This window comes from Lepisosteus platostomus, chromosome 11 (assembly GCF_059453375.1).
Source record: "Lepisosteus platostomus isolate fLepPlt1 chromosome 11, fLepPlt1.hap1, whole genome shotgun sequence".
In the NCBI taxonomy this organism is placed as follows: Eukaryota; Metazoa; Chordata; class Actinopteri; order Semionotiformes; family Lepisosteidae; genus Lepisosteus; species Lepisosteus platostomus.
In genome coordinates this window covers 9,341,699-9,364,817 of record NC_142621.1, presented here as the reverse complement: position 1 = coordinate 9,364,817, position 23,119 = coordinate 9,341,699, and the positions used below count along the sequence as shown (strand labels likewise).

Below are 23,119 nucleotides of genomic sequence, written 5' to 3'. Positions count from 1 at the left end.
TTGTATCAAAGTTGTTTACTTTTCTCCTAAAACACACATTGAAATTGTCAACACTGCATCAGATGATTTAATCCTTCCTTGTTCAACATTCCCTTGGTAGGAATGGCAGTTTCAACAAGCATGCATCTCTCACCTCAGGGTATTTGCTGGTAGCAATCTAATTACATTAAATTAATTCCTATTCTCAAAGCCTTACAGTTCTAATGAAAAAACAATTTTCACAAATTAGCATCTATTGAATGTACTGTAAGCGGTAAAATGTTTGATAGCATAATATCTTACGTATGTCTGAAAAGCAGATTCCATTTTAATTCTGTTTAAAAAAATGGATAATACTGGCTTGAATGCATCTTGCAAATTTTTAACTGCTAAACAACTGATAACAGTAATGATTTTAATATTCTTAATAAGAATGGAGAAATAAAAAGCTGAAAACAGGCTATATATACATTAGGGGGAAAAAGTACCTACTGTTTATTATTGCTCAATTTGAAAGCGACAGTACAAGACATTGAACTGTTTCAATACACAATGGAGAGCTAATGCACTACTTGTGGGATGTGACCAAAGAGCTCATTGATTTATGTAGGTTCAGAAATGCTCTGACAAAATGGCTTTTTATAGTATTTGGTCACTTTAAATTGTTATTCCATTTTATTTACTTTTATCTTTCCACTGTTGCATAAAGTATGAAAATGTGGTTCCTACTAAGAATTTAAATGTACAAAAGATACCATGGTTTGTCAGTATGTACAGTACACTGAAAATTAGAATCTGACAGATAAGGTGCAGCAATATCAGATATTTGTATTTTGCCGTTAATAAAAAACATGAATTTAAAATATACTTGTCCTAGAATTTGGCCTCGATCATGCTGATAAAATTCAACTGAAACATAAATCATTCATTGGAGAAAGTTGTTCTATTTGACATTAGACTTAGAATGAAGAAGTAACCGTAGTAACCTTTTTAAGGATAAATTAGCCACTTATTAATTACAGAAATAGATTTTCATAAATTGTCAAGTTGTGCAAACATTTTCTGTATTTCCAGAGTGATGGTCGCCTGTATCACAGATCTTCATTTTTACACCTTCATAAGTAAATAAAATGAGTTAAAGTAAAATTATATAACAGTCAATGGATACGTCACCTGTATGTATTTGTGAATGTACCAGGAAGCTTGCTTGCCATCATTGACTGATTCTACAGTAGTGTTAGCCAGGCCTGCAATGTCCCCACCTGCAAACACCCATGGTTCACTGGTCTGCATAGTCTCTGAATCCAGCTCTGGGAGACCCCATCTGTTAAATTTTATGGGAGTCATGGCCTCTTTCACTGTTATAAAGGACAAAAATCGGAAAAAAAGATTTGATAGATCAGAAATCATACATAGAAATATGAAGAATGAGAGAGGACAAATGACAGGGACTTTTTTCCTTAGCTAGGTTTAATGTTATATCTCCCAGTGCTTCTATACACTCGAGTTTTAAAAGGAGATACTCTGTCAAACTCATCTACATTATGTAATGTATTTTCTTTGCATGCATACCAATACAATTCATCTTCTGAGCACAATGCTTTTCAGCATGGACGATGGCCTACATCTATCAATGAGGATATTGTTAAGCACAGAACATCAGTTTGTCCAAGATTTATTGTAGACTATTAGCATTACTGAGAGCACTTTTTTTAGATTTGTACAAGGAGGTCTTCAAAAGACTTTAAATACTTATGTTGTAAAATGAAATACAGAAATTTGAAGGAAATTACTGTTTAACTACTTTTTATCCAGGTAGACATTTCATTCAGAATGCACAATGCAGAACCTGTCAGCTTTTTTTTTTATTTATGATTTAGAATGTCTTCCCCCAAAATCAAAACTCAACACCAAAGACATTCTTACTGTAGATATAGTAAAAATAGAAACTAAACACATTAGGCTAGGCACTAAGCAAAATTATAATGCAGTTTAAGGTTTATAGAAATAAAGAACAAAGAGTGAAAATAATACTTGCAAATAATCAAATGAGAAATTGCTGTCCTGGACAAAGGTTTCCTGCACCGATACATGTATATCCTATTCATAAATTTGGTCAATCTTAAACCATAAATTACACTTTTCAATGTTGACAACTTGCAAAGTTTCTCTATCAATTTGGAAAATAAAATGCAGTAAAAATATTTATAGTAGGTAGCTGCATCAGCATGCGTAGGCTGCGGAAAAACAAGTAAAGGCATATTCCATGCTGAAAAGAGAAGAAAAGAAACACAACGTTTCAGCTGTGGAGCCTTCTTCGGGTGTGAAGATATGGGTGTAACACAGTTACTCACACCCTCCCACCCGAAGAAGGCTCCACAGCCAAAACCTTGTGTTTCTTTTCTTTTCAGCAAAAATATGTATGTCTTGATAATATATATAATTTTAAAGAGTCTGTATGTACCTGTCAGAATTACTATCATACTGTATATTTAAATCACTATTTTTAAATTTTATTTGGGTATTTTCTAAAACTTTTTTCTAAAAATTTTGAAGGACATCTGTAAATTGTTTAAAAATGATCATTTCAGAGGTAAAGCCCATTCATTTGTTCTGAAAAAAAGCTAGAAATTTGACAAGAAAAGTTATTTTATATCACTACATGTCTTTAAATGGTTACATTAATTAATACTAGCAAGATATCATCTCAATCTATTTGGAGATCAGATGGATGGACCATTTATTAGGATGGAAATTTGCCCTATAGCTTAAGTGACACGCAGCAAGAAACAGTTAAGTTGTTTGTTGTTGTGAAGAATATAGCAGTAGAGAGGTGTCAAGGTTCAGTCCACTATATAATTTCTGAGTGCACAATGGTGGTCAATATAAAGGACCTAATAGATGATTTTGGATGCGATTCTGGTCTCTAAATACTCTCTCATATTGTATATGTACAAGTGTATTCCTCATATAGTAGCACAGTACCATGTAGTTTTTAATTCAGACATGAACTGAACACTTGGACAAAAAAACTACAACACAGGACACACGTCAAAGAATCCCGTGAAGTCATATCCACAGATATATACAGTATACTGTACAGTTGATCAACTACAATATAGCATTAGTGTCATTCATGCAAACTGCCTTCATCTAGATACCATTACTTACACCCCTTTCTTGAAAGTGATCATTAAAATTATATTAAATAAATGTTTTCAGTGGTGCATACTGTACCTCAATGGTGAATTGTAATATTAACAATTTTAGTACATTGATCTAAATATAGTGCAGGCTTGTATTAGATACAATGCAACTTACAGTATGCAACTGACAAAGTCACTTCAAGTCACTTGTTTTGTTTTTACTTGTTTATTTGCTTTTAAGTTATATGATTTAAAGCTCCTATTTATAATATATTTTAATAATCAAAGTCTACAATACAATTGTTTTCTAATTACTATTTATACAAAGTTACTAACACTCTGTATACTATATGTAATTAAAAAAACAATAATTCTATTAGTGTTATACAGAATTGTGACATACATTATCTCATTTCAAGTTGCGGTAGCAACATGGTGACAACATTTGTTTTTCACTAGTACAATCTGCATACAGGATGGTTAAGCATGTGCCAGGATTGATATGATTTCCACTTAAATAAGTCAAAACTTTATCTTCTGTTCCACATATATTTCCACTAACAATCTCCTTGTGTAACAATATTATATTAATGGGTTTATACTGAATGAACCCTTCAACTGTAGTAATGGATTCGACATACATGGAATGTATTTAGTTTAAATCTACATAAAAACAAAACAAAGCCCACTTAACAGGAAATACTGCATTATCAAAAACAGTAGTGCATCTTTGTATTATACCTCAGTTTAATTTAAAATATTCCAAGAATGCTCAGCTGACTGCTTTAGGTTTTGGAATGTCCATAACACCCTGATGACAAATATATGTTTTTCCAGCCTCTGGCCCCACTGCTGCTTTCCCTACTGAAGTCTTGTGATGATGATCGCCTGTATCATTCTTTTCAACAAAAACCTATTCATGTAGGGGAGTTTGTTTCTTTTCTGCTGTGAAGAGGCTACAGAGTGTGACAAGGCTCTAGCACTCCAGAGAGATTATTCTTAAATAAAATAGCTTCCAAAGAACCTACTGACACTCTCCAGAGAGAACTATACTGGCAGATGCTGATTGCCAGGGTCCATTAAACAGAAGAAGCCATGCTGTCTTATATGGTACAATGAGGAATGCATCACTTTTCTACAGTTTTAGAAGAGAAAACAGTACAAGCCTCAACACAATACATAATACTGAGAGATTTACTAAAATAACATGATCTAAACTACACTGTTTTATTCATATGTATGCGGGTGCATGTGTATAATGTACATACATTATAAATGTCACTAGTTCATCCAATGAGTTGCTGCATTTAAAGCATTTACTTCCCACACCATCTTTCTGTACTATCTTAGCAAGTCATAATATAGCCCAAAATGTCTTTTACATATTTTATGGAATAAAGGCAAAATGAAAAGTTATAACACAGTTCTTTCTCCTGTACTGTTGTGACTGAATAAAAAATAAGTTAATGAATACTCATACATATAATTCATTGTCTTTTATATATATCGTGGATATGAATATAAACATACTTTAATAAGCTCTTTGCCCACTTTTCACCACTAGATGGTGGAACTATATAGAATCGTGTAATTCACACATTGTCCTTATTGGGTTCTTGCTAACCAAAGTTGGCTACTACTCTTTAACTATAACTATGACTGCATAAGCAGACATAAACAGTAGCTGTGAAGGAGACCTTAAGGCTATCTCAAAGAAAGAAGGTTACTAATGAATAGCAGGTATAATTATACATTACATAGGATTCATTGCTTTTCACTACTAGATGGATGTTAGAGCTGAGAAACAGGAACTGAGCCTTTTACAGTTTATCATTTATATTACTTGTAATGATTCTTAGCAATCTATTTATAGCAATCTCTTTATATATATAAAGAAATGACATTTTATCATGTACATAAGATATTAAAAATAATTGGCTTATGGATATTTTGGACAAAACATAATGTACCATAAAGTGTTTGTTCTAAGATACATAAATACATTCATGTTGGTAATCAAAAATAGCTTTGTTATGCTGATGAACTCTACTATAGGCAGAATAGTTGTCTGAGTCTCATTCTGACTCATTCTAACTTCATATGTGCAAAAAGGTAGAATGAGGAGTTCAAGACAATTCCTCCTCTCGTGGTGTTAAAATCAGGCAAAAGCTATTTAGACTCATAAATCACTGCTACGGCTGCTCTTTGCTCCCTATACAAATGTATCTGGAAACAGGATATGCTTTGGTATTAATTCAAATACTCTATGTTTCAGAAAGTGATCATCTAATTATATTTAGGTTTCTTCAGTGTCCTTTACATTTCTTCACAGGTACTGCAGTTAACTCATGCACTTCTAGGCTTGGTTAATTGCTATTGATGATTTAAGGCCTCTGTTCTCAGTGTGTGAATTGATAAAGTTTAAATGAATTCTTGCTCAACTGCACAGAAAAAAATACACTACAGGTTACTGTTCTCTAAAAATAATTCGGTATAAATAAAAACAACTGATGTATTTAGTTAACTTGCAGATAATATTTTGTACACTGCTTCTGTACTGTGCTTCTGAGAAGGATGATGCTCAAGGCATGTATTGAAGGACTCACTACTGTAGTGTATCACAATGCCATCCACTTACATTATAAAGATGTTACATTAAAACAGATGTTAACACATTAAATTTTACATAACTGTGCTGGAATTGGTGTAGGTAGTTACTGTATGTAGTACAAAGTACAAAACTATAACTAGAATATTCCTATATATTTTATACTACTTCAATATATAAATACTATGTTTGATTTCATATTGAAATTTTCTACATCCATGGGAATAATGTATCATATTCATTGGCATCAGCTAGAGATGATTACAGTATGTTGATTACGTTTTTGAAACACAGGAATAAAGAAACACAAAATTCACATCTGATTTTCATTGCTAATGCTTGACTTTAACTGAAGCAATGCAGGAATGTGTTGAAAGGATGAAAAGAGTACAACTAACTAAATAACTGAATACCCAAACAAAGAATTGGCATCGTACAGCCTTACAGCAATGAGGTCTGGACTTGACTTTTTCAATATGTGTGACAAGCATTCTACCAACATGTCTACTGCCCATTTGACATAAATATCTTTCCATGCTTGTGTCATTTACCCAAATGTAGAAAGTTTCATACAAAAAGAGTGAACTTGAGGTTACAGAATTATATGCAACAATTTTAGTACCTGCTGCTCTGAGAGCAACATCTCATAAACTGGATGCATTTGTGACAACAGCAGAAAAATCTAATAAAAAGGCAACCTAGCTGAATAAATGTGTATAGCTGAGAAACTTAATTAATCACTATTTTTAAAAGGGATTCACTGCAGTTTCTTTAAGGTAGGCATTCAGAAGGGGATAGAGAACTGTCATGGCGGCCCTTACTTAGCAAGTAATCGCTGTTGCATTGCAGATATGATTTACATTTTGGATTTTTTTGTTCATTTTTATAAGAAAGTACCAACGTGCAATGTTTTCTTATGATGCTGAAAATCCCCTTAGTAGAAAAAAAATCCCTAGACAGCTGCTTTTTGGCCAGGATCTAATCATTTTGTCACTGTAGTGGGCCAGCCCCTTAGACTGATTGCTTGGAAGATTTTCTAGCTATCTCAGCTTTTCTTGCCATGTATACTGCTGTGCCTTTTCCACGGATATGACAAGATACTAAAGTGGATAAGTAATGCGCATCTCTAGGAATAAAGCATATTGGCTCCTCAAAACACGTTTATCAGCAAAATGTTTAAGGAGTTTTTCATCTTTTCTTTAAAACTATGAAAGTTCCATGATGAGTCTTAAACTACCCGTCGGTCGACAAAAAAATGGACGAAACATAAAACGGAGTATGATACAAAAAGCGTATTTTTGGAAGTCTTTAATAAGAGCCCCAGGATTAGTTCTGAAATATACGCATACTCAAACGCTTTAAAAAATCCAATCTCACATTCCAGGATGATTAGAAACGATTAAGTTATGCTTGATCTCTAGGTTTTGGCCGCAACTTCTCTTCATCATCTATAATCGTTTCTGTCATGGACTTTCAAAAGTTGCATGAGCTACAGCTTACATTGTGCATTCAAGTCAGCAGACCCCTAAATAAGCATTTGAGAGAACAGGACACAGGAATAGTCTTCCTCTATTTAATCTGTAAAGTAACTTATACTTGTATTGTATTATAAATTGTATTTATAATTGTATTATAAATTTTATTTATCCCACAGGTGAGCATTTGGTTTAAGATCAGGTTATGCATCCTTAGACAGTACCTTCTGGCTAATTACATACTGTATACTTTACCAGGTCATGTGTTTCCTTTTTCTCTCCTATTGAACTGCGACATAAGATTAAATTAGATAATGTATGAGAAAAAAAAGAGCCTTTGTGCCTACAGTACATCACCTTTGCATATGAGAAGGCACATATACACATTACTTTCTAACCATACTTGTGTAGTCACACTGTTTATCACCTCGCTCCACACAAAAGGAGTATGTCACAACCACATACTGTAGGATCACACTCAAACCAGTTAACACTGCATGATGCATGATGAGGAATTAGGGGTGAAAATGTGCGTGGAATTCCAAAGTTTTTCAAAGAGAGTATTAGAACATTTGTATTTAATTTTATTGAGCCTTGCAGTACATTTGGTCTCCTTTTTTCACAGTGGACAGCTGGTGGTTAGCAACCAGTATTGCAATTATGAACACACCTGTTGTGCTGTGGGAGATGGGCACTATAAGGTACTGTGGATCACAGATGGCAATCCAACCCTAGGATACAATTGGACATCTTACACAAACACTGGTTTTGCTGAAATTATTATTAATCTGTAATTAACTGGATAGGTGAATTGTTCATTATTACTTGTTTAATGAACAGTAATTGCACACCGGAAATTTAGGTTTTCCTGCATGGGTTGTGGATCTGTTGTAAAGGCACTAAATTACTGTTTTGATTTAACTGAAGGAAAAGCAAAAGAAAGTGATGGAACTACTGAGGCTTAAAAACCATAAAAATAAAAAATGAAGTAATACTTTATGCGAAAAAATAAGAAACAAATAAAATATAACATGTTTACTGCAGAGTGTTTCCCTCATAACTTTCATAACTTTACCTTTATTATGTGTGTTCCTACAGTATACCACAGTAAAGAGAGTGTAAATAACATAATATTTTTAATTAACATTCAACAATAAAACTGATTTTTTAAAACTACAGGTTGCACCTATGCAAAAGAAGTACAGTTTTTAGTTGAAATCACAAATACATTTTTCTATCTAATCTAATTTTATATACATGTAAAACATGTTCGATTTGCACTTGTTTAAATAGCAGAAATACTCATTAGCTGTAGTATATCTGTGATGCTTCAGTAAACAGTGTAATGGTTTTGATGGGTAACCAATTGCAAAATTTCAGTTCCCATCTTAAAAGTCTCATTATCCTGATTCTTTAATTTACTTTGGACAGTTAATTTTACTGTAAATTGGCACCTTTTAGTTTACTGAAAGAACTAAATGCAAGCAACAATTTATACAGTAATCTCACATTTAAAATATGATTTCAGAGCTATAGTGGTTTCATTTGCAATCATAGTTTATTTTCAATTCACTGCCTTAACTGAGCTGACATCCAAGATCCATGAGCATATTTATCAGTTTTTGGAACAATTGTGGGCAGTAAAAAAGCACATTTACAGTGGTAAGTGAGCATTACAGCCCAGGGATCACTAGCCCGAGTCTACGCTAAATCATTAGTTGGGATTCCCTAGGTGGAGTTCACATCTGGACGAATGCCACTGGAGTCAATCCGGTTTAAATTGTCCAGGCCATCCTTGGCTTACTGCACACCACTCAACCCCCATGGATTGCAGGGCAGCTGTGAGCTTGCAAAGCCACCAGCAAGCGTTGTAACAGTCCTCCATTTGAAGCTTACTACTTTAGCTGTGGACCTCACAGAGCAGAGAAGAGACGTGCAGAGTCTACTACCCCTTTCTTATAAATGTGAGGATTGTAACAGAAAATGGAACTGATTGGCTATCCATAGTATGTCAAGCTTACAATGAGCTAACAAAGTTAGTTTATGTAAGTTACTATCTCAAAAGACTATTTATGCAACCTCATGCTTCACCTCTCTATGCTGATTATCCTGCTGGTGAGACTGTTCAAAACCTCAGTTTGTGTTTCATCCTACCAAATTATTTGGTTTCATTTGACATGGGAGTCAATTAGTTGCTGTTTGGAAAATTTACATCTTTTCTTTCTGAAGGTTCCCTCTTGTCCTTGAGAGTGAGTTAAGTCTCCAAACCACTTTTCTGACCACACAATTGGGTAAAACTATCTCACATCTTCTTTCTGGTAGGGTAGCACCCATCGGCTCAGGCATTAACTTCTTGATAATGGAAGCCACAGCAGAAACTGGGATAATAACTAATAACTTTTACTCAAGTTGTCACTAGAGTTGTTGAGGTGAATAAGCTTTACATTCAATCTTTCAACAGTTCTCCAACTTTTCTCATGATGGTACTGAATGCTTTGCTTTTATTTTCACTCTTTTAACCATTGGCAGTCAAGGTTACCTGAACAGACGTTACGAAACTGCAACAATGCTAAAAATGTAAAGCATGTATTTTCGAAACAAAAAGCTGCAGGCTATGGAAAAAATTAGCATTACGCATTCAGAAATATAACACTGTATAATTAGAAATCTATTCTTTTTGCTGTGATTCTCTTAATGATATTCAATAATGAATTCAATATTCTTTTCATATACTATGTATTTATCACATTTTAATTCACAGATTTTCAGATCAAAGAAACTGAGACAGGCTTGGTCAGAGACAGTACTGATACTGTAAGTACTAGTATGGGAGATACTCCAAGGAAAACCAGGCCTGCTGCTGTAAGAGTGTGTTCGTGGACAAGTAGGCAGCACTCTTGTCTGGACAAGAATTTCAAAACCAGTGATTTAGGATCCGGGCTGAAAACAGGGTACTATTGAAGATGCTGTCCTTCAGATATAACTTTAAACCACATTCCTGACTGTTTGGTCAATAAAGGTCCCATGGTACTTGTTAAAAGTTCTGAGGTGTTATTTCCTGTATAAAATAAATTTGAAGGCTAATGTATAAACAGTCATACTGTATGTTTTCTTTGTGCAGAGACTGATTTAGAAAATGATCTGTGTTAATATAGATGTTACATTATGTATGTGTCATCTTGAAATTCGTTATTGTATAAAGTTACAGTACATATTAAGTCTTTCAGAATAACATACCTGATCAATTAGAGAATACTGGATATTGAAGCTGATTAGAATTTTAACTTGAATTTAACTAGCTAATGAAAAACATAGGCAGATGCATGAGGTTACCACTATTCACAAATAGTACATAAAGTTACGACTACAGAAACAAACAGAAATACGATGTTAAATTAAGACATTTAAATTTAATAGGAAATGTGTTTCAGTTAGTGAACCACTAATGACAGATTTTAAGGATTCTTTTTCAAGTGTGAACTCAGATTTTGAAAGAAATATTACTGAGGCAAGTAGCTCAACAATCACTAGTATAATGAAGTGGCATTTTGATGATTGATGAAATACTGTACATGAAGTACGAACGACAGCAAGGGTAGAATTGCGCAGTGGCATGGAGCAGTAGTTAGCATTGCTGCCACTCATCATTATATACTGGGCTCATCGTGGGGAACCTGGGTTCAATTCCACCCCCAGAGTGCTACCTGCTTTGAGTTTAGATGTTTCCTCCTGTGTACATTTGGGTTTCCTCCAGGTGCTCTGGTTTCAACCCACATTCCAAAGACTGGTACTGTAGGTTAATCTGGGAAAACCGGCCCTGGTGTGAACGTGTGTGTGTCTGTGTCTGCCTGGCGACGCACTGGCATCCCGTCCAGGGTGTATCCCACCTTGTGCCAGTTCCTTGACTCGCAACCCCGAATTGGATGAAGTGGTTAGAAAAATGGATAGGGCGGTAAAATACCATGACAACACATTCGGCCACTTTTGCTGCCTGAAGATTCAAAATGATTAAATTTTGCAACACAGAAGATAACTATTCAGAGAACATTTTGAAAATAAACTCCTGAATTAGCTTCTTAAAAACCAGCAGAGGTAAACTGGTAATTGTAGATGTTTTCAGCATTACTAGATCCTTATTTGTGCTCTCCCATGTGTAAAGGTAAACTGGATGTTTTTAGTCTGATAAAAAGACAGGCTTATTACAATCTAAATCAGCAAAACCTCAAACAGGGAAAAAACATTATCCACAAATTTAGAGTTGATGACAAGGGACTAAGCATTATCTCTCTCTTCACTAAAGTGATAGGTATCACATGAAGTACTCCTGAAATCTGGTAAATAAAGATAAGTAGAACAGTGGTAAACACTTATTCATGAGGGAGCAATGTCTTTTCTTTATGATAGTGCTATGAAAATTTTCCAAGAATAATTCAAGATACGGCATGCAGTGAATGATTTGTGTACGGTCCCAGCTGGCTATCTTTAGTGAAGTAGTGTTAATCTCTTAAGAATGGGGGTTTTAAACAACACACATCATTTCCCCAGCAAAAAAAATGACATTTAAGAGACCTATTAGAACAAAAAAAATCAGATGCAGGAAGAACTGATTAAAATAAAGTACTTCTAAATTATTTCTGTGGATATTTAATTTTCTTTCATTACAGTTACTTAAGATAAACATTTAAAACTAAACTAAAAAAAATCTAGAACTTCAAAGCACACGTGACTGCATGAATAGCACAGTTTAACGTGTTCCATTAAATAAAAACCTAAAGCTAATATATCTTAGCAGCAGGGCAGTTCAGAGGACAAACTGGTGCTACTGTGCCCAGATGATGTATTTTAAGATCATTATATACTGGACTTCAGATTTTATCAATTTACTTTAACCAGTTTATTGTATTTTATTTCTTTGAGTCTACAGTGTGTTGAAGGGTTTTTCCTTTGGTTTCTAGCTAGGGTTTTATACCTCTGTACTAACACATAGAAAAATATATACATAAGAATGTTTTCAAATTCACATTATTCTTGACACCACTAGTTACCTTGACAACAAGCCTACACTTACCATTGATACAAGGGTACCTGGACTATAATACCACAGTGAGCCACAAAGTTCAAGGGAAACCAATTTACAGTATTTTACACTGAATTTAAATAAAATAGATTAGCTCTGATTACAATATATAAGGCTTAAAGAAAAATAAATTGCTATTGCAGAAAAATGATTAAATGCCTCCTTGACTCTGATAATATTGAATGATCAACTGACTAATGCTACAATAAACTCTACATTCAAACAGTCACTTAGAAAATTCCTTCATCCTCAACTATTCTGATGGGGTATTCTGATTCCCGATCTGGAAGGAAGACCAAAAAAATAATACCACACCGCCAACGAACAAAACATTGTCAGTGTCTTTCAGGAGTTTGGATATGTGAATCAGGTCCCTCTGTACAGTAGTTCCCTAGTCATAACTAAACACTAAATACACCCCCCAGTGCAAAACATTCCTCTGAGCCCCAGAATGCTTCTGCTTGCTCTACTCTGTACTGATTCCTGAGCAGCAATATCATTTTTGTATCATGGTGACACAATTGACAAAATTGTACACAATATTCTGAATGAAGTCTTACTGGTGCCTTACACAATTTTAACACAGCATATAATCAAGGTACGGACCTTGATTATATTAGCACAGTATAAGTTTAATTATAGATCCTAACATTTTTTGTGGTGTTTTGTGCTTTCCCACATTGTCTGAAAGATATAACGAAACATTAAAACGAAGACTTTTTCAAACCTAACGTCTTCAAAATTGATGTTTCCATATAGTTTCTGTATTTGCTACTGTACAGTATGTGCAAGTAAAACTCCCTGTTTAAGTACATTAAAAGTGATCTGCCAGGTGTTTACCAAATCCTGAGTTTTCTCCAAGTCCTTTTCAATTTTGCAGCTCTGGCAGTTTTTGCTAACCCTCCTAATCGAGAATCATTATCAAAACTGATTATACCAGAATCTTATTCTTAATAAATATTAAGAAGGCCATTGGACCTAATACGGATCCCTGTGCTACGCGCTTAATAAAAAAAACATTTGTTTTCTTTCCTCTGTTTTCTATCCAATAACCATTATTTTCCATAAATAAGTTAGACTTGTTTCTTTCACATTATATTGCTAGTGCTTGTTAACACAGTATATTCTATATCTTGTATCTTGTTTTGCATTTAACCACTGGCATTTAGGTTCTCTTTTTGATTTCATTCCTCATCTTTTTTCTTTGGATACTAGTTCTAGTTTCTAGTTTAAATATCTTTGGATTTCTTTGCATCTACTTGTTCTCAACTGACTCATGGCCCAAACTGAATTAGAGCCCTCACCATTCCATGTACAAGCCAAGGTCCCTAACCACTACTGTACACTATCCTATAAATGCTATATACTGTATACAGTATATCTAATTTTGACCTCCACCTTCATTCTGGTTGGGATGGGAGGCTCTTGTCTAAACAAATGCACATTCAAATCATCATAGCAAAAGGCACTTACATCAACTGTGCAATTGACTAAACTTGAACATATCAGTTGCTTAAAATGCAATATTTATTTTTTGCTATCTAGATTAGGTCTTAATTATAGGGTGAAGTGGTTAGAATTATACATGCATTGATGTGTTTTATAGTATCAGATCTCTACTCTTGATGTTAAACAAGCGTACACATCATTTGTAATAAAACAAAATGGGCCATCATTTGAAGGGGGCGAATACTTTTACAAGGCACACTACGTATGATGTATTTGCATGAATAGGAATGTACAGTGCAGAGAAAAAGTTTGTGAACCCCCAATAAAATTATGGGAAAAGAAAGGAAAATATTCAAGTCAATGTAGTGATTCTTCCCATGACTTGTTGTCCTCAAGAACAACATGGAAAATCATCCAGGAAGTCACAAAGAACCCTAGAGTAACATCTAAGAACATGCAGACCTCTGTCTCTGACAGAAATGGTGATCATATGGAGCTGGTTTAGTGGTATGAAGTCACTGTCTATAGGAACTTTAAAGCTTTAATGGACATTAGAACATAAGAAGGTTTACTAACCTACTGTAGTGTGTCTGGTAGTTACAAAAGTTACGCAGTGACATCTCAATTGAACTCAGCCTTATGAAACGTGCATAATACCTTATTAATTCCATCTTCAATACAGTTTATATGCATATTCTAAGAACATGCATAACCCTTTATTACTATTCTTCCAAAAGAAAATCAGGTACACATGTTCTTACAATAAACCTAACCCTAATGCTAAATTTAATCCTAATCCCATTTCGATACCCAACTCAAACCTAAAGACATACTGTAATATGTACTTTAACAAATGCACATTTACATGTTTTGTCTTTTGAATCAAGTCACAAGGGATTATGACTGTAGCCAGACTATTATTTGTAGCCTCTCTGAAGGAGTCATGCAAGTTACATGAGGCCACTTTCAAACAACGCAGAACAAAAATGTCATTGAACTTCTCTCTATTACATCTCATGAAAACTTACCTTTTCTGTCATTCAGCATTGAGCCAAAGGCACTGATGATGAAATTTGTTTTCAGATGAACAATTTGGCTCTCGTCCTCAATCCAGTCACCAGCTTCATTTTCTTCTGTCCGACACAACTCCATGCTGACGATTTGGCCACCCTTTTTAATAACTCTCCGTGGAGACAGGAAAGGTAGAAACTCACACTTCTCTTCTTTTGCAAGTTCCATCTAATAGAACACATATACATAAGACATTTGGTCATTTAATATTATGTACGGTATAAAATAAAAACGGGACAGACATCTAAAATGGGTTTATACTGTACAGTACATCTAGCTTACAAGAAAGTGTTGTTGTTTTTTTCAAATCCAGAAATGTAGATGTTTTCAGAAGTTGAAAATGTCTTCTTATACAAATGTGAATTCATCTCTCCAAACAGAAACAAATTAAAAGGCAGATGTTCTATTGATAATGGGTTTTATTGTTTGGGGTTTTTTGTCTCGACATTTAAAAACTGCATTATACTGTATCACTTTGTGACCTTTTCAGCAGTGTAGCCAAACCCAATTGTCTGAGCGGCATTGCAATCTCATCACTGTTCTGTAGGCTGAATTTGATAATAAGAGTTGCTTCTCTCAACCATCCCACAACGGAACACAAAAGCACATTAGGAAATTAAAAAGCCGTTGGCACCATTTTGCAGAGAGTGGCAAATCTGATGAGAGTTTGGCGGGACTACAGTATTGGAAACAAAGCCCTGAAGCCACCTAATGGGCAGAAAAAAATGTTTCAGAGGTGCACCAGGCTTTCCAGTTTTTCCACTAACTATGTACTTTATCCAGGGAAAGAAATGAACATGCTACAGGGATAGGACAGTTAAGTCTGAGAATTTTCTAAGGAGGATATCTTTTTCTGTACAAATAGAGTGAAAAAATAAACTTCACAGTAGTAAACTTTGTCACTGTTTAAATGTGCAGTCCAGCTGTTGTCTGTGATCATATTAATCTCTGTGGCGTAACATTTCTCTCCTTTTTTTATGGTAAAATATTTTATTGTTATTTTACTGTACATCTATTATTGGCATTGCTTAATTGAACTGAGCAAAACTGGAAAGGCTTCCTTACAATATCGAATTTTCAGTTTTCAATATTTTTTCTGACACAATGGTCAATAAATTACTACAAACTAAATAAGCAAGGTGGACCTTTTGACCTCGCCTGTTTTGTAATATATTTGGGCCTATTCAAACAATTCTATTCCCTGCACTTTGCTATTGATATATTCCATGATGATAATACTAACAGGCAGGTTAAAATTTCAATAGGTATTATTAAGGTAGGAAACAAGTATTGATACATACAGTGGTTAGAACTTGCCTAATGTTTGTCTCCACTAGTCAGGCGAATTTCATGCAATCAATGTTTTTACATACAGTATATTGTCATAAAAAGTTTCTTATTCCTGGTAAGCAGGAGGCTATCCCAGAAGCATAAGGTGGAAGGAGGAGCAACACATTGGACAGGATGCCAGTCCATCATTGGGAACACATTGAAGTCTACTTACTGCACACCTACAAGTCTAAAACCAATACTATCCGTTAACTATACTAATTTTGCTCTAATTATGTATAGTGCAGCGTTTACTACAGGATACTGTTATTTTGGGTAATGGGTTTCGATCCTTTAAAAAGTATCAAGGATGTCCTAACTTTGCATATGTTACAAGATTTATTTTTATGTGGTATACATTTATTTGAGACATGAGCCCTTGAGCCCTTTCCTCCCAGTATAATCCTTGTTTTTTTAACACAGATCAAGTAACACACCAAGCTGAATCAATAACATACACTGCTAACAAGTATGGAAGGTGTTGGGAGAAATCTTATGCAGTGATATTTTTGATTTTACACTTTATAAAGAGCATGGAAATACACTGATGTTTCTTAGTTGACTTTAGGTGTATTAACACATTAACAGACCCTTGTTAATATTTAATACATTTTAAAAGGTGAAAATGTAATCACATCACAGAAGAAAAGCCACTTTCCAAAAACAGAATAATTTAATGTCAGATGTACTGTACTGCCACATTATGATCAGCACAAAGCAGATTAAGAGAGATGTTCAGAATGTGTTCAAATGTAAACAATTTTTTAACTATATATAACTGAAAAGGTTATTATATTAAAATATCAACCTTTTAATAAATGCCTTATTTTAAAAGCAATCCAAATTCAGAGAAGAATGTGATTAACTTGTATTCTTATTAACCGCAGCCACACTTTGACTATTAAGTCCTCAGTGAAAATTTTCACCTGAAGCTTAGCTAATGCTTTTGTAGCCATTTAACACAATACATATTGAATGAATTGATTACACTTCACAGTCCAAAAGCTACAGTATATGTGTCTTGCTTTAATTTTGGATCTTGTTATCTCAGATTGAGGTATGTAGAGCCCTCTGAAGATCCTCTTCATTAATGTGGAAATTTGTATTGTGTAGCTTTGCGCGGATGGGTGAAATCAGCTAGGGAAAACTTGTAGAAACTGATGATATGGCAACCCTATAATTCCACCGAGGAATTCTTTTGCTCAATTACTTGTCCTTCAGTATTTTTTTTCCCCAAATAGCTGAGGTTCCTACTATTTTACCAAAGACTGTGAAGCCATATCTGAATGAATTCTACCATTCAGGAAGATGAGGTAATCAGCGATTTTTAAATATAGCAGACACATAAAAACCATCAATCTGGGAGTACCGAGATCTATGAGAATCAAGAGAGATTATTAAGATAAGTCTGCGAAAATGCAGACAAAACTGAAAATGCTTGGTACTGACATGACATGTTGGAGAGGACCTATTCTGTTGTGCTCATGAAAGAAGTAGTCTATGCAGCAGAAGAAAAAAGAGTGTGAGAGAACAAGGAAATAAGAAGAGCTAAATGACTAAATCATTTCACAGAACCAAAAGACCTCTTGGTCTTTCTTTCAATCTTCAATAAAGAGTTTCTGTATCCTTAAACAAAAATCGCAAAATGTATCTGTCTATAGTTACAAAGTACTGTTTTCCACCAAGCAAACTGACTTGGTCTTTTCTTTTTTTTCAATTTGCTTCATTAAAACAGTAGTGATTTTATAACTCTGGATATCCCCCTTCCTCAATTATATTGTTTCTTTTATTGTTTCTTGTGACATTTTGCTAGAACAACAGATCAAATGTCTTTGTTTCCTAATGAGAAAGACATATGTAGTATCATTACTTGCAGTATGTATTCCGTTCACAAATAGCTGCTAGAAAAATAAAACATACTGTACATACTGTATATAATCCAAAACATCAACTGAAGATGGTATTGCTTTGTACAATTTTTACTGCTATTCCTGAGATTTAGAAGTTCTTCTTAAAATAATGGTCAGAGAATCATAATGTTCAGTTTTTATTAACTAAAACAAACATATTAATAACTATAAAATCACAGTCAGCACTGCTTAGTATTTACAGCCTTTAAAAATGGTTCTTGCTAAGGGAATCTAATCATTCTTTTTCTGGTAATGTTAGGTCCCACATTTATTCAGCTTGAGAAGGGTTTCAGCAATTATCGCCAGCAGACACCAAACTCCAAAAAGAGTATTTTACAATAATTGTGGGAATAAAGCTGTAGAAAAGCACCAGCGAGGCGTGCTGATGATACTTTAAGAGACATCTTAATAAACTGATTCATGTGGTATTAGCTCAGCAGACCAAATATTAATAAGCTTTCCCAGTTAGAGTCTGTTGACTTTTTACCTCTTCGGGGACAGCCCTGATGTTTTTAAATCCTTTTCTGAAGACCACAAATACACGCCGGGCTCCACAGCGCAATGCAGAGGTGGCGCAGTCAAAGGCAGTATCACCAGCACCCAGCACTATTACTGTGCCATGCAAGACTGGCAACTGAGAACGACAGCTACACATCCCTGAATGACAAAAGAAAGAAAAAAAAATCTGTCTGCGGAACTATTTCAGCTCAATGGTTCAAAAGATACTAATACTTAAGGCAGTGTAAAATTGCATCTTCGAGTCTGCAGACACAGCATGTCACTATCAAATTATTCTGCTTCATTGAAAGGCAGTTTTATTCCTATTTTTTTTTTCAAATGTCCTCATATAAGTAATTTCATACCCAGTACCTTTAGCAGTGCGACTTTTACTTTATCTTCGATATGGATGACTACAGAGTATATTGAATGCAGCTGATTTCAGCATCTGATATCACATCCCACTGAATCTATCAAAATCCCCTCCATTCCAATCATTCAGAATGTTTTGTACTCACTTAAAATCAAACAACAGTTTCCTGTGCAGGCATCTCTAGAACATTTGCAACTTGTCTATTTTAAAAGCCTTGGCTACTAAAAGAAATGGAACCACTGTCACACTATTTGTTATGGAACATACTGTAAAGCACTTATCAGGTTATTCTCTGAAAGGCACGGTAGCTTTCTTTATTCATCCTACACACATTAAAACTTTGAAACAATCTCTTCATACAAAGTCTTTTATTAGCACATTCTGCAATGAAAATTATATATATATATTCCCTGTACATTTCACTGAATTATTATATTCTTTAGCATGAATTATTGTGACATTAAAGTTAAACATAAAATATATGGTGTGATTTTCATGTTCAATTCGATGCGCTATGGGGGAATTTCCCTTTCAACAAAGAAAGCTGAGTTTTTATATTTTGAGCCATAAATCATCACATCCACGGGTGAAATTGTGTTCTTTAGATGTAAGATTAAAAGGTGAGGATCACTTTTTAAAATATTTTTACCCTATTCTTTTTTTTATTTCTGTTCTAAAAGTAGGTGTGTTTTAAATAAATTGACCAAAATAATTGTTGCCACACCTCTGAAAAAAACAAAACAATCCATTTCCATTACGGAAAATGTAAACAAAGATCATCACCAAAATCACATTAGCTATATGGATATAGATATAAATGAAAACATATACAGTAATTAACGTTTCTATGTGTATGTTTCTGTGTGTTCAAATAATATTTTTATATGATCTCTCTCTCTTTTATCTCTTAGTAAGGTTAGAACTTGTCTCTCTTGCTTGTTAGACAAACATAGTATACACTGAAATCTCCAACTGATACTTATAACCTGTGAGACAATGTTAGTCAATTAGTATTTTTTTTTTAAAGAACAAAGATCTGGGGGAGGGAGCTGGGCTGCCTTCTGTCAAAGTTGTATTGTGCTTTCACCCTGTGTTTTGGGGAGAAGTTGTGTTTCGGAAAGACATGCTATTTATTTGTGTTTATTATTGGTGCCCCTAAATTCTCCCTGTGTGTCTCTTTGTTGTGTCCTGCGATGTATTACTGTCCCATTCAGGCTGTAGTACTGTCTTTTGGGACAGACTCTGGGTTGCAGCAACCTTTATCAAGAATAAGCAGCTTTCTGATGATGGATGGATGAATGAAATAACAGATCTGACACCACTTCACACACTCCTTGCAGTGCATGGCTTTAATATCTTTGCAAAAGATGTGAGATATTCTGAGGCTAGAGATAGCTGGAATGCGGCAGTGGAGCCATTAGCTAGCCTACATCTTTGTTTTTGTTTTGTTAGTCACTGTAACCACTCTTTCAAGTCTCTGTTGTCTTTGTTGATTTCCACTGTGTTGTGTTTTTTTTTCTAGAAGCATTAGCTACTCTTTTTCTTTTGATAAAGTACGTTCATGTTAACCAGTGCTGCTGCTGATTTCTTCCTTACTGCTTCTATACTTAAGTTGCCCTTTTTTCTTAACTAGGTGACACTGAAAGCACAATGTAATGTCCAATTAGCCTGCCACACTGTGAAAACGAATCAACTTTACGTGCTCTTTTTTCTTTTGCTTTTCATTTCACAAATTTGAAATCATATTTTCAGGTAGGCATCTGAGCTACACTACCCTTGGTATCAGAAGAAATTTAGCACATTAAAGCCACTCTTCCCTTGAAGACCTTATTATACCCTCCATGCATGCGGGCACACAATCTGATGAAAATCTTACAGGTTGATTTGAATAGCTAGATACTGTACAAACACTTTAGCTGTGCCTGTATTTTAGAGTTTAAGTATAACAATGTCATTACAAAGTATTTCAGAAATACACTGTAATCACAATTTTACTACCCATGTTAACTCGACCACTTATGCCTTTTTGACTCTGTATTCGTTTCATTTGGCCTATTCTTATTTAAAATGTAGGAAATCAGTTCTTGATGTTGCGAGAGCTATAGACAAGCAAATAAAAAACTTCATATATCTTAATTGATTTCAGAACACATTGCATTACGTTTTCCAAACTCCCTGCTCACACAAAAATGTCCCTTTCTTGATAAATATATTGACAGGGAATCTATTATATGTCTTTCTGGCACATCTGGTTTAGAAAGGTAACTGATATGAGTTATCATTCTAGCAAAATTCTATACATCATGTTTCAGTAAAATAATGAAGATTTGATGTGTTGTATTGGTTTTCCTGAAACATAAATTGTGAAGGGCAAAACTGTGCCCTTTTTTAGTTCAGTTTAGAGAAATACAATTTTTTATGGAAGAAAGAGAAAAAATAATCTTTGCATGACAGCTCTTTGTAGAGCGTCTTACACAGTGTGTTCCTTTCTTGCTAAACACGCTATACTGTACTTTCTTCCTCCTTTTCTAGAGATAAAACATGCAGAATTCCAATTTAAATTCTGTATTCTTTATTTCAGCACATTTAGTCAAGCTTTACCTGGTTTGCTGGCCTTGGCAACCAATGGCAGGAAGTCTTTAGAAGTATAAAAACCTTCTTCCATTGTCAGTCCTTCAAAGATTTGGTGTCTGTTTGGCTCTGGCAAACCTGTTCAAACATTGCGACAATGATTCCTTTGAACATCACATAATGCCATTTACTTTTTAGCTGTGAAATTGTTTTTTATAGCTTTTATTAGACAAAATAATTTCTATTTCAGTAATTTTGGGGAAATTATAAAGATAGCCATTTAAAAAGAAAATTAAAAGCCAGGAATTAAAATTCTAACTCAAAATGAACTTAAACCTTTATGATTAACCCTTAAAAATAAATTGTTTTCAGATAAAATACATACATTCAAATGATAATAAACCAAAGGAAATAATGACAAAACTATACAAATCTATCAAGATTTGGGTTGATTTGTCATAAACCTCATCAATCATGTTTATTTTATTCTGAATATTTTTATTATTTTTTGGGACACATCAGTAAAGCATTTCAAGTCTTTTACATAACCAATTTGTAGAAATAAAAACCTATCAGATTGAATACATAATAAAAGCAAATGGAAAACCAATGATCATTTTTTAATCAAAGTAATCGTTTCACTGTAATTGGATTTAAAAGTAGAATAGCTCCTCTCTATCTTCCCCTTAGACAGAAAAAAAAAACATCCAACAATTGTAAGGAAGGAAAAAACAAAACAAGAAGCAGTCAGTCACTCATCTGTCTGCTGCACACGTCTCAGACTAAAAACCTATCATTAATGCATTTTGTACGGTGGGTCTATTGAGTGAGGCTGGCAATTAAAGTTCTTCTTTTCCAGTGCCTGTTGTTTGACCTGTGAAGACGCAACCTATCACATATCCATTAATTATTTCTACCTGATGGGCTTCGCTTGCCAGCACAAGTGGGTATATCTCCTGTCCAGGTGCTTGAGGTCTACAGCTACCTGTTCTCTGGTCCCCCAGAGCCAGGGTCCCTCAGAAAGAGTTAACAGCCTAGTGCTGTCTGACCAACTCACTGTAACCTCCATAATCAATAATATGTGTAACTTGTAAGTGCACAGTTGAGCAGAATGCAAGCCTTGCCCTATCCTCGTTAACCACATTGAGCTCTGATACTACAACCTACTCCCTCGTGTCTGCTGTGATCAATTTTAATTTCCTGACCAGGAATAAAACAACACAGCACCCCCCCTCCCCTACCAACAATGACGACAACCCTATACCCACCACCCACAACAACTAAACCCCCTCCCTTCCTTTTCTGAATTCATTTATGGAGGATGTTTTAGATTTATGTCGGCAGTGAAAATGGAAGAATTAATTCAAACAGCTGCTTTCTCTCTCTCTCCATTCACATTATTCAGTATGTAGTTTAGATAACTATTAGAAATGGTACAAAGGAGGATCTTGGGGGAATATGTATTTTCATTTCTTTTTGTGCTATCCTCTTACATGTTTTAATTTCTAGTATGAATGATATATATGTATACAAATGTATTTAATTACAAAAATATAAAATAACCAAAAATGTACTGCATACTGTGTCATAGAAAAGTTACAGAAAAACATCTAAGCAAACAAAACAAATCAAT

At 34.4% G+C, this 23,119-nt stretch overlaps 1 protein-coding gene across 1 annotated transcript in view; it reads right to left on the bottom strand.

Moving 5' to 3' along the window:
- The window catches only part of LOC148651954 (dihydropyrimidine dehydrogenase [NADP(+)]-like), a 200,380-nt gene that overhangs the window by 99,550 nt on the left and 77,711 nt on the right, over positions 1-23,119 (bottom strand). Inside the window, exons 9-12 of the mRNA XM_088598326.1 lie at positions 21,517-21,624; positions 18,532-18,701; positions 14,763-14,973; positions 1,153-1,337 (exon numbers count right to left, since the gene is read on the bottom strand). Of these exons, the coding sequence (XP_088454452.1) occupies positions 1,153-1,337; positions 14,763-14,973; positions 18,532-18,701; positions 21,517-21,624 (674 nt within the window). The remainder of the gene's footprint in view (positions 1-1,152; positions 1,338-14,762; positions 14,974-18,531; positions 18,702-21,516; positions 21,625-23,119) is intronic.